Here is a 13197-nt window from a genome sequence, read left to right as displayed (position 1 = left end):
AGCATAAAGGCGAGGGAGAAAGGTAACTGCAGGAATTAGGGCAGAGAAGCAGGAGTTTAGAGGAGGAAGGAGGAGATCCAGTCCCAGATACAGGCAAATAAGTCTTTTCCCTCTCCCAAGCATGGCAGTCAGCCCTGCAGGAACCAGGATAAGAGAAAAGGCCATCATACCTGCCAGTCTTCCTGAAATACAGTAATGACATCACGGCTGCTCTAATGGATTAAGGCCAGGAAGATGTCTTGTTCCTGAAGGAGCTGTCATGGAAAGAAAAGAAAAGAAGGAATGAAGTTGATGTTATTTTACATGGGGGAGCCTCAGGAACAAGCATGTAACATGAAGTACTCTAGAATTGTTTCTTCAAGGACTACATTATTTCTGTTGGAAAATTGATGGGAGATGATGATATTCTTGCAGTTTTTTTCCCCTCTCACCATGTTTCTAGGTTGGTGATCAGCCCTCTGTCAATTCTCTACTGCACTCAGATATTTTGGAAGGCTTTCGGAGATGAGAAAGGCTGATTGCTATTTTCTATGTCATTAGAACTTGCCACCTTTGCACCTTTTCATGGTTGCACCTTTTTCTCAGTGTCTGTATTGTGGCAGCCATGAATGAGACCCTGCCAGGTCTCCATGGCAGGGAACTGATTGACAGAAGGCCCACATCAGTGCATTTCAAATTCACCACCCCCTTTGCACAGAAAGCTTCTTTCCCACAGGCTCCCAGCAAGGGTGTGAAAGCAAGCCTAGTTCTCTGAGGCTCTCTTTAACTCTAATGGGTGACTGGTTGGAGGACTCCCCATCAGCCTTGCAAAAACTCTTAGAACTGCATTGGTACCTAAAACTTCTTTCTCTTTCTTTTTCATAGGAATCAGCTCTGCATAGTGGTCTGTGGGTTCTCCCATGCTACCTTCATGCCTGCCCCACATTCCCTCACAGGTGTCTTCCCTGATCAATTATCTTGTATGTCTAATCCCATCTTGGATGCATCTCAGTTGGTAAAAACTAGCATACCAGGCTTGATTCTTTGAACTTAGCTTTTTTTCTTTCTCTCCCACAAGCAGTCAGTAACCATGTCCTCATGTTTTATGTGTTACCTCTTTTTCCATATACATATGGAAAAAGGTAGGTACTGTTGAAGGGCACTTCCTATGTGCCAGGCCCTGTGCTAAGTACTTTACCTGTATCTCATTTAATCCACACAATAACCCTGTAAGGTAGACATTATTTCCATTTTGCCGATGAGAAGACAGAAGCTTAGAGTGGTGTAAAAACTTTCCTGGTGTCACATGGCTAGTGACAGGTGGATCTGAGATTTGATTCTAGGACTATTTGACATCAAGGCTAATGATCATGGTAGAAATATAGCAGCTGACATTGGTTCCTCTGTGTGTGGCATCTTGTTTCATTGACTGCATTAAACATTTAAAAGAATGGTATGAAGAAAACACTCTCATTGCAGTTTTCAGGGGAGGAATCAGAGGTTCAGAAAAGTTGAGTCTTGTGCAAGAAATTTATAACTGTAAACTCTGACATTAAAAAAGAAGAAAGATCTCAGGTCAACAACCTACTTTAATACTTCAGGATATGAAAGAAAAACAAACTAAACCCAAGCACAGTGAATGAGGGAAATAATAAGGATTAGAGTGGATATAAATAAAATGGAGAATGGAAAAAGAATAGAGGAAATTAATGAACCAAAATTTGATTCTTCAAAATAAAATCAACAAAATGGACAACCACTAACTAGATTGACTAAGAAAAAAAGAGAAAAGTTTAAAATTACTAAAATCAGAAATGAAAATGGACTCTGAGCATGGTGGGTCATGTTTTAATCCTAGCATTTTGGGAGGTCACAGCAGAAGGATTTCTTGAGACCAGGTGTTTGGACCAGCATAGTTAACCTGAGGGGACACTGTCTCTACAAAAAAATGAAAAACGAATTAGCTGGGCATGGTGGCATGCACCTGTAGTCCTAGCATCTTGGGAGGCTGAAGAAGGAGAATTGCTTGAGCCCAGGAGGTTGAGGCTGCATTGAGCCATAATCACACCACTGTATTCCATCCTGGGCTGGCCTGCAGAGTGAGAGCCTGTCTCTCTCTATTCAAAAAAAAAAAGAGAGAGAAATGAAGCAATTACTACCAATTCTAATAAAATAACGATTATGAAAGTACTACAAATAATTCTATGCCAATAAATTGGATAACCTAGATGAAGTAGACAAACGCCTAGAAACAAACAAAAATATGAATAGAACTAAAATCAGTAATAAAATTGAATCAGTAAAAGCATTTGATGAAATTCAATATTTTTTCATAATAAAAACATTCTAAGAATGGAAGCAAACCACCTCAACAGAAAGGCAATATGTGAAAAACCCGATGCTAACATCATACTCAACGGAGGAAGACTGAAAGCTTTCCCTGTATGAGCAGGAAATAGACAAGGATGCCTGTTTTTGACTCTTTTATTCAACATAATATTGAAAGGTCTAGTCAGAAAAATTAGGCAAGAATTTTAAAAAACACATTCAAATTGGAAGGAAGGAGTAAAATTATTTCTGTTTACAGATAACTTGAACTTATATGTAGAAAATCCTAAAGATGGAACAAACCTATTAGAATTAAGAAATAAATTCAGTAATGTCGCACAATACAAAATCAACATTCAAACATCAGTTGTATTTCAAGACACTAACCATGAACAATCTGAAGGGAAATTAAGAAAAAAAATTTCAATTTATATTAACATCAAAAAGAATAAAATATTTAGGAATAAATTTAACCAAAGAGGTGAAATGATCATACCTGAAATCTACAAAATATTGCTGAAAGAAATGAAAGATGACATCAATAAATTGAAAGACATTTTGTTTTCATGAATTAGAAGCCTCAATATTGTTAGGAGGACAGTGCTACCCAAAGTGAGCTGCAGATTCAATACAATTCCTATCAGAATCTCAGTGACATTTTTGCAGAAAAAGAAAAATCTGTCCTAAAATTTATATTGAATCTCATGACTCTAAATAGACACACAGATTTGAAGAGGAAGAATGAAGCTGGAGGACTCACACTTCCTGATTTCAGCATTTACTACAAAACCCCAGTAATCAATACAGTGTCGTACTGGCATAAAGGAGGACATGGAAATTAATGAAATATAATAGCCCAGAAAGAAATGCTTGCATATATGGCCAAATGATTTTCATCGAGTGTGCCAAGATTGTTCAATGGGGAAGGGACAGTGTTCTCACCAAATCATATTGGGAAAGCTGGATATCCAAGGGCAAGAAGAGTGGAACCTTTACCTAACACCATGTACAAAAATTAACCCACAATAGATCAAAGATCTAAATGTAAGAGCAAAAACTATACAACTCTTAGAAGAAAAGCTTCATGATACTGGATTTCACAATGATTTCTTTGTTGTAACAACAAAAGCATAGGCAACAAATAAAATGGATAAATTGGACTTCATAAAAATCAAAACCTTTTATATACCAAAGAACATTATCAAGAAAGTAAAAAGGCAACCCATGAAATGATACAAATATTTGCAAATTATACATGTGATAAGAAATTAACTTCCAGAATACATGAAAAGCTACAAGTCAACAACAGCAAACCTCCAAAAACCCAATGAATAAATGAACAAAGGATTAAAGTAGAGTTTTCTCCAAGGAAGATACACAAATATCCAATAAACCCATGCAAACTTCCTCAGCATCACGAATACTTAGAGATATGCAAATCAAAACCACAATGTTACACCACCTCACACACTTTAGGGTGGCTTTGATAAACAACAACAATGACAGCAACAAAAAACAACAGGTGTTTTCAAGTAGATGCAAAAATTGGAGCTCTAGTGCATTGCTGATGGGAATGGGAAATGGTATAGCCACTGGAAAAAGTGCTGTGGCTCTTTCTCAAAAAATTAAACAATAAATTACCATTTGATCCAGCAATGCCACTTCTGGACATACTCTCCATAGAATTGAAAGAAATTTGAACAAATATTTGTACACTGATGTTCAGAGAAGCATTACTCACAATAGACAAAAAATGGAAACAACTGAAAAGTCCATTGAAAGAGAAGTGGGTAGGCAAATGAGGTGTATCTATACATTGAAATGTTATTCAACCTTAACAAGGAATAAAATTCCAACACATCCTTCAAAATGGATGAACCTTGAAGATATTATGCTAACTGAAATAAGCCAGACACAAAAGGATCATTAGCATATAATTCCATTTATAAAAGATAGTTAGAATAGCCAGTTACATAGAGACAGAAAGTAGAATGGTGGGTGCTAAGGGTTAGGGGGAGAAGGAGTGAGAGTTACTGTTTATTGGGTACAGAGGTTTAATATGGTAAGAAGAAAAAGTTCTGGAAATGGATAGTGTGATGGCTACACAACACTAAATTGCACACTTAGAAGTAGTTAATGGTAAGTCTTATATTAGATATATATAAAGTGTCTGGTAGTCTTACCTTCTTTATAATTACACACTTTTTGGCACTACCCCTTTCATGCCATGCAGAGCCCGAGGGGTGAATCTCCCTACTTCTCCAGCACCGCATCAGTCACTGTCCTCCCTGCTGTGTCCCACGTGCTGTACCCAGAGCATCATATAGCCGGTGACTTCAGAGCCAGGACGCAGCCCAGGAGTCTGCCCTGAGGCTCCCTCTCTTCTTATTTCCCTGCAGCCTGGCCTGGGGGAGGCTTGGCTTCAACTGGCAGCTCAATTTAGCCAAATTCAGGACAGGCCACCAGGGCTCTTTCTCCACACAGGCTGGTCCCTCCCCAGGTGGATTCAGGCAGGGCCAGTCACCAGAGGATCCCGGAGCAGAGCAGGAAGCAGAGTCTGAGCTGCTCCTCCCTCACCCAAGGGGCTTCCTCCTCTCATTTGGGAGAAAAGTGTGAGCTTGTTTCAAAGCCTCACATGTTCCTTGTAGCTCACGGAATAGGTACAAGAAAACAAAGATGTGGCAGACGGGGATGTGTTGGTGACAGCGACAAGCAAATTGATCTTGAGGACTCTCCTTCTTGTCCCTCTGTGTAGCCTGTTTTACCACATAGGGCTCAGGGCTGATAAAGCCCCCTCCCTACCTTTCTCAGGCCAGACACAAGGTCAGCCATGAGAAAACAGAAAAACAAGGAGAAGAGTCTGTAGAGACAAATTGGGAGGGTTCAGGAAGAGAATTTGGGATTTGCTTGTGCCCATGGGATACAGGCTGGGAATAAAAACGTTTTCCTGACTCTTCTCTGAAAGCCACATACACTCCACCTAAAACCCTGTTGCCAAGGATGCTGGGATCCACTTACCAGTGACTTTGACTCTCATGGATTTGGAGTTTCTCCTGCCAGTGGCTGAGTTACGAACAGAGCAGACATAGAGCCCGCTATGCTTTGTAGTAATTTGGGGGATAGAGAGCTTTTGTCCTGATAGCTGAAATTTCCTATTAATTGTCCAAGAATACTCTGCCGGTGGGTTAGAGTCCGCAAAGCAGGACAAGTAGAGGTTTTCTCCTGAACGATAATGGGCGAATGAAGGGTAAATGCTGGGGAGGTCTGGACCATCTGGAACAAAGAGAATAAAGCCACAGGTGATGTCATTCCAGGGAAGGGGATGCTCCTGGTCTCTTAAAGGGACACAGTGACCCTCTGAGCCAAGACACACCCTCAAGTCCCAGCCAAACCTCGTCTGTGTTCACTGAGCCGAAGCCTGAGGTATTCACCTGTTTCTCCCATCACAAGCTGTGGGCCCCAAGTCTCCCATGATAAGAGCATCCCCTCCCCTTATATTCTTGGTTAAGGCTGTGCCTACCTAAGTTTTCCCAGGGCTGGGAGTCATGGCCAGCTCAGATGTCCAGAAGTAAATGTGTCTATACTTGGACCGGAGAGAGACTGAGAGGCCTGGCCTCTGGTCGTTTGGATTTAAGCTGGTGGCCTGGCCCACAGAGGAACAAAACATACTCACAGAGGACATTCAGGGTGACTGGGTCACTGCGGAAGCCACCATATCGGTCCCGTATTTCACATTCATAGGGTCCTGTTTCATTTCTTGTGACTCTGCGTAGAAAGAGGATCCTGTTTTCAATGGGTCTCTTTATCCTTGGACTGACCGGGAGGCTCTGACCATTTAACCACCACATGTAGGTGTAGTTCTCACTCTCAGGTTCGCAGGTGAAGGTTAAGACATCCACATTCTCCCTGGGGTTTAAGTTGTTGATGGTGATGTAGGGCTTGGGCAGCTTCTCTGTGTGGGTGGCAGAGAGAAGATTGTCCTGTGTGGCACCTTTGATTCCTCCATAGGCATCCTTCAATCAGAGTGGCATCTCCCACCTCTCAGCCCACCCAAGTCCTTGAAAGCCAATAGATGGTGCATGTGTCAGAAGACAGATGCATGATGATCTAAGGGCTCAAAGACTGTGAGGCCGTCTGCTCTGTCTTAGGAAAGCACAGACTTTCTCAAGTGTCAATTGAGCAGCAGTGTTGGGTCATGGACAGACACGTCAGTGGGAGTCACAGCCCCTGGTACTCCTCCCAGTCCCTCACTAATCAGTTGAATGGCTGGCTCACCTTGGGTTCCTGACCTGGAATGTGCAACTGCTGGGCCCCTTCCAAATTCCATCCTACTTTGCCCCCCTAGATATAATTTCTCTGCAGCTTCCATTTCCAAGGACATTCTAGAGATGAGTAATAATGGGACTTCCCAGTGTCCTGAAACCCTGAAGATACTGAGCAGCGTGGGCTGGGACTGGATGTTTCAGCAGAAATAACACAGGGGAGACCAGAGTCAAGCCTGGAGGTCAGTTCAGTCATCGGGCAGTGGAGGCACAAGGTGGGGCAGTTTTTTGCAGGTGTTTCATGATGAGTTACTTGAACCGGTGACCTCTAAAGATAGAGCAGAGTGCAAGGAATGATCTAGAAAGAGTGAAGGGGACAGGCAAGAGCTGGTGGCTTTGGAGCAGAACCATGTTCCCTGTCCTGGGTTCTTTAAGTTTCCTGTCCTTCTGCAGAGGGCAGGTTAGGACCATGTGGATCTTTCCAGAAATACATGTGGACATTTGCAAATGCAGAACTGACTAGTGGAAAGGGTGGGAATGAGCTGCTGGAAATCTGTTCTTCATGGACCATGAGTGTTTGATGGATATGAGACAAAGTTGGAGAGAAGTTTTGCAAATATTTTCTTTCATTGGACATTCTACTCTGTGATTCCATGGATTCGATTATACTAGGGACCTCATGTAAGTGGATTCGAGAGTGAATATGAGAAGAGACTGCTGGTTGCCAGGAGCTGGGAGTGGGGAGCATCAGAAGTTTTTCATGGCTGTGCAGTTTCAGTTATGCAAGGTGCGGAGGTTCTAGAGATCTGCTGTACAGCTTGATGCCTATAGTTCACACAGATTGAGTATTTCTTCTGCATAAGACTTAGGACAAAAAGTGTTTTGGATTTCTGACATTTTTTGATTCTGAAATACTTGTCATATACTTACTGGTTTAGCATCCCAAATCTGAAAGATTCAAAATCTAAAATGCTTCAGTGAGCATTTCTTTTCAGCATCAAATTAGTAGGCAAAAGTGGGAGGTGATAAGCCAAACATGTTCTTGCCCTTTTGTTTTCTCTCACCACGTTTCCAGCTTGGTGATTATTTTTCAGTCAATTCCATACTGGCCATGCTGCACTCATATACTTTTGAAGGCTTTGGGATGTGAGAAAGGCTGATTGCTATTTTCTATACCATTAGAACTTTCCACCTTTTCATGGTTGCATCTTTTTCTGTGTTTCTGTTGTGGCAGTCGTTAATAAGAGCCTGTCAGGTCACATTTAGGACTGAGTTTTCTAATTCTGCAAAAACTGTTACGGGGATTCTGGTAGGGGATGCATTGAATCTGCAACCCACTTTGGGTAGTATAGTCTTTCTAACAATATTGATTCTTCCAATCCACAAAAATGAAATGTCTTTCCATATATTGATATCATCTTTAATTTGTTTCAGCAATGTTTTGTAGTTTTCAGGACATAATCATCTGACCTTTTAGGTTAAACTTATTCCAAAATATTTTATTCCTTTTGATGTTAATGTGCACTGAAATTCTTTTCTTAATTTCCTTTCAGATTATTCATTGTTAGTGTATATTCTAAAGAATGATCTAGAAAGAGTGAAGGGGACAGGCAAAAGTTGGTGGTTTTGGTGCAGAAACATATTCCCTGTCCTGGGTTTTTGATTTTCCCTCTCCCTTTGCAGAGGGCAGGTGGCTCTTCCCTGATAGCTAGATAGACTGCACTGGAACACATATTGCCAATGCTCCAGGGATCCAATTCCCAGGGATTATGATCCTCTTGATTATGAGATTTCTTCCACCAGTGGCTGAGTTATGGATGAAACAGACATACACCCCTATATATGTTTTAGTGATTTGGGGGATAAAGAACACTTGTGCTGATTGCTGGAACTTCCCATCAATCAGCCAAGAATGCTCTGCCAGTGGGTGAGAGTCTGTGAGGCAGGAGAGCTTGGGGACTTCCTGTGTATGGTAATAGGTGTATGAGGAAGAAGTGGCGGGGGCATCCAGGCCATCTGGAGCAAAGAGAATAAAGTCACAGGTGATATTGTCAGAGGGAAGGGAAAATCCTGGTCTGTAGAAGGGCCACAGTGACCCTGTGAGCCAAGTCGCAACACTGAAGTCCCAGCCAAATCCCCGCTGCGTTCACTGATCTGGAGCCTGAGACATTCACCTGTTTCTCCCATCACAAGCTGTGGAGCCTGAGTCTCCCATGACAGGAGCAGCCTCTTTTCTCCTATTGTTGATCAAGCCTAGGCCTGCTCTGGTTTGCCTGGGGCAGAAAGACATGGCCAGCTTTGATGTCCAGGGGTAAAGGTCTCTGTACTTGGACCTGAGAGGGACTGAGAGGCCTGGCCTCTGGCCATGTGTATTTAGGATGGCAGCCTGGCTCCCAGAGGAACAGAAGATACTCACGGAGGAGATTCAGGGTGACTGGGTCACTGCGGCTGGCACTCACTGGGTTCCGTATTTCACATTCATAGGGTCCTGCAATATCCTTTGTGACACTAAATATAAAGAGGGTCCTGTTACTTCTGGACAGCTGCAACCTGTGAGTCATAGGGAGGCTCTGACCATTCATCCACCACCGGTAGCTTGCGTCTGGAGTCTCAGGATCACAGGTTAATCTCACAGCCTCCATGGCCTCCCTGGGGTTTAAGTTGCTGCTGGAGATGTAGGGCTTTGGAGTCTCCACTGTGCAGAAAACAGAGAGAAGATTGCCGAGTGTGGCACCTTTGATTCCTCCAAAGGCATTTTTCAATCAGAGTTGGCATTTCCCACCTCTCAGCCCACCCAAGTCCTTAAAAGCCCATGGCAGGTGTGTGTGTTACAAGACAGATGCATGGCAATCTGAGGGCTCAGAGATTGTGAGGCTGCCTGCTTTATGTGGGAGAAGCACAGACTTAAGTGTGAATTGAGCAGCAGCATTGGGTCATGGAAAGACACAGGACCAGCAGTCACAGCCCCTGGTGCCTCTCTGAGTCCCTCCATCACCAACTGCTGCCTGGCCCACCTTGTGGTCCTCACTTGGAGCATGCAGTGCTGGAATCTTCTTAGTTTCAGTCTTACTTTGCCCCCCGAGGTATGTTTTCTCTGCAGCTTCCCTTTCCAAGGACATCCTAGAGATGGATGATGGAACTTCCCATTGTCCTTAAACCCTTTGGGTACTGGAGAGCCTGGCCTGGGACTGGGTACTTCAGCAGAAATAACACACGGGAGACCAGAGTCAAGCCTGGAGGTCAGTTCAGTCATCAGGCAGTGGAGCCACAAGGTGGGGCAGTTTTCCCAGGTGTCTCATAGTGACTGACTTGAGCCAGTGACCTCTAAAGATAGAGGAGAGTCCAAGGAATGACCTACAAAGAGTGAAGGGGACAGGCAAGAGCTGATAGCTTTGGACCAAGACCATGTTGCCTGCTCTGGGTCCATGATGCTCCCCTCCCCCTGTAGAGGGCAGGTGAGGACCATGTGGATCTTTCTAGAAATACATGTGGATGTTTGCGAATGCAGAACTGACTGGTGGAAAGGGCGAACATGAACTGATGATGGAAGTCTGGCCCTCATGGACCGTATGTGTTTGGTGGATATTAGACCAATATTTAGGAAGAAGTCTTGCAGATACTTTCTCTCATTAGACATTCTACTCTGTGATTCTGAGTTTGACTACTCTATGTACCTCATATCAGTGGATTCCGGGGTGAATCAGAGAGTAGAATAGTCGTTTCCAGGAGCTGGGATCAGGGGAATAGGGCGTTGTTCCGTGGGTGTGCGGTTTCAGTTATGCAGGATGAGGAGGTTCTAGAGATCTCCTGTACAGCCTCATGCCTATAGTTCATACAGATAAAGTGGTCCTTACGTATAAAGCTTCAAACCAAGTGTTTTGAATTTCTAATTTCTTTTTTGGAATATTTCCAGTATATGTACTAGTTTAGCATCCCAAATCTGAAAAATTTAAAATCCAAAATGGGCCAGTGAGCACTTCTTTTTAGCATCACATCAGTGGTCAGAAGTGTTGAGTTTTGGAGCATTTTAGATTTTGGATTTCTGGATTTGGGATGCTCAATTTCTAATACTGGAATTTTCCCATAAAATGTCAGGAATTTAGGCCTCATGTTATGTTCTTATTCTAGTAACAATAAAAAAAATTTGGAGGAAACATGAAAATGTTTTCATAAGTGGAAATTTTTACTGATCATCCAAACATCTAAGATCAATTGCTGGTAGTAGTATTTCTCTTGAGACCAAAATAAGGTTTAGGTGTGCCGTGAATTCCAGCAAGATCACATTATGCTCAAAGAAAGATGCCAAAGGTGATTTGAAATTAGCAACTCCTTAAGTAGAGAGAGTCCCATTAAAAGGACAGAACTGGTCAGTGTGTCAATTACATAAAGGGAGGAATGATGCCAAATTAAAAGAAGAGATGTGTGTTATGTTAGTAAATATAGAAAGAACTCCCTGCTTCTAATTTCTGTGCAGATTTAGGAAAAATGGGGAAGATCCCAAAACATGTATGTGAAATGCTTTCTTCATTTTCTCTTAAGCTCAGGAAACACCACTAGAGTGTAAGTTTGTGTGAATTAGGAAGAGTCTAAGTGAGATGCCAATGGCTCGTGTGTCTTCCCACACGAAGAACTCCAATGTATGAAAACGGCATCATCATGAGGAAACAGTTGTATGTGGCACAGGCAGTAAAACCATCAGATAGCGCCCACCTGGCCACCTCCAACTGGTCCCCAAAACCACCAGTATTCCCATTACATGTATGTTACAGCCTTTGTAGTTGTACCACAACTACAAAATTTAAAAATTGCTATTGTCAAAATGAAATATTAAATATGAAGTTGCATATGTTGTTCCACTTTTTTGTCCCCACTCCTTTTGAACTTTCCTGTTTCAGTTTTGGAAGTTTCTATTGACACATCCTCAAGCCAGGGATTCTTTCCTCAGCTGTGTGCAGTCTACCAGTAAGCATCAAAAGCATTCTTCATTTCTCTAACAGCATTTTTTTTTTCTGAGGTAGAGTCTCACTCTGTCTCCCAGGCTGGATTGCAGTGGCATGATCTCAGCTCACTGCAACCTCCACCTCCGGGGTTCATGCCATTCTCCTTTCTCGGCCTCCCAAGTAGCTGGGACTACAGGCGTGCACCACCACACCCGGCTAATTTTTTGTATTTTTAGTAGAGATGGGGTTTCACCATGTTAGCCAGGATGGTCTCTATCTCCTGACCTTATGCCCGCCTCAGCCTCCGAAAGTGCTGGGATTATAGGTGTGAGCCACTGTGCCCAGCCATCTCTGAGGGATTTTAGCGAGTTGTTGACTTTTCAGTTTGGTCAGCTTTTTACTTAGTGTTAGAACCGAGTGACAAATTTCAAGCTTGTTTTGTGCCTGACAGGAAGCCAGAAGTCTCTAGGAAGTGACCAGAGAATGTGAGCTCCATAGCAGGTTGAGGATAGAGTCACGAGTGAAATGGGTGAAATGAGCCCATGGGCTTTGGGGACTGCAGGTCTGTCCAGCCTCTGACACCTTGGTGAGTCAGTGCAAAGATTACAACAGTGACAGCAAACTAGCATGGCTGACTCCATCTGGCATCTAGTCTCAGGCTGGCTGTCCTCACTCATTCCTGGGCATAGTCCAGGCTAATCTTGGGAGGAATTTAGTTCATGGTTTGACTTTGAAGCAAGAATGAGAATAGTTCCTCCATAAAACTAACACCCTTACTTTGACCAGGGACTGCCTTTGTAAAACTAGTGAAAGACCATGAGGTTAAGATGATAGGTGGGAACTGAATTCTGCTAAAATGTAGGCACAGTTTCTATAATCCCTGATGGCTCAAATGTCATTTGGCCAGAGTTTACAAAGTTTGTAACTAAGTGCTCCTGTAGATAGCATCACTATTGTAGAATGTGAGATTGGTCTTTTGAGATGTTTCTCATTCTTTTGCATTCTGGCAACTGGTTGACCTCATCCATACCTATGACTAATGGCTCAGCCAGTCATGTGGTCCCTACCTAGAGGCGGATTCAAGCACAAACAGATCATTTCCCTCTGCCCGCATTGTTCCATCACCAATCAGCAGTACTCATTTTTTAGTCCTGTGCCCCTGAAACTGTCCTTGAAAATCTCCAACCACTGATCCACCGGGGAGGCTGATTTGAGGAATAATAAACCTCTGTCCTCCTGTTTGGCAGACATGGAGTCATTAAAATCTTTCTTGACTACAAATCACCATTTTGATAATTTTGTGTGTTTCTGTGTGCAGGAGGCCAGAAGAACTTGTCTGGCAATTCTAAGAGTGGATGGAGGAACTGCCTATCCCTGTCCCATGGTCTTGTCGACAGGTCAGCCTCACAAAGGGAAAGAGCCCTGGATGGGAATACAGTGGAAGGTCATTCTCTTAGTGACCTGGGGACATTGGCTCGAGATGAAGCCTGGCAGGAGTGACAACTTCAGTGATTTCTGCACCTTTCCTATTTCCTGGGAGGTGGGCCAGGCCACAGTGTTAGTGGGAAGGGAAGAGAACAGCCAGCCTAGTTAGAGGGAGTGTCTGGGGAAGGCCTAGGGGTGGAGGAAGAAGCTGTGCAGGACAGGGCTTGCCAGTCAGAATGAAGTGGGAGGAAGATGAGGGACAC

General features: G+C 43.2%; 1 protein-coding gene across 1 annotated transcript; it reads right to left on the bottom strand.

Annotated features, from left to right (window-relative positions):
* Nucleotides 1-201: 201 nt before the first annotated feature.
* Nucleotides 202-9312, bottom strand: LOC116464446 (pregnancy-specific beta-1-glycoprotein 3-like; the record flags this gene model as incomplete). The annotated part of the gene is made up of 4 exons (XM_032147706.1): nt 202-254; nt 5326-5580; nt 5981-6259; nt 8986-9312. Coding segments are annotated over 4 exons (914 nt in total), but the record flags the coding sequence as incomplete, so codon positions are not given.
* Between the last annotated feature and the right edge of the window lie 3885 nt (nt 9313-13197).

Source organism: Hylobates moloch, unplaced genomic scaffold, assembly GCF_009828535.3.
Source record: "Hylobates moloch isolate HMO894 unplaced genomic scaffold, HMol_V3 SCAFFOLD_685, whole genome shotgun sequence".
NCBI classification, from domain to species: Eukaryota; Metazoa; Chordata; class Mammalia; order Primates; family Hylobatidae; genus Hylobates; species Hylobates moloch.
The sequence above is the reverse complement of the archived record's forward strand: the minus strand, read 5'-3'. Positions and strand labels throughout refer to the sequence as shown.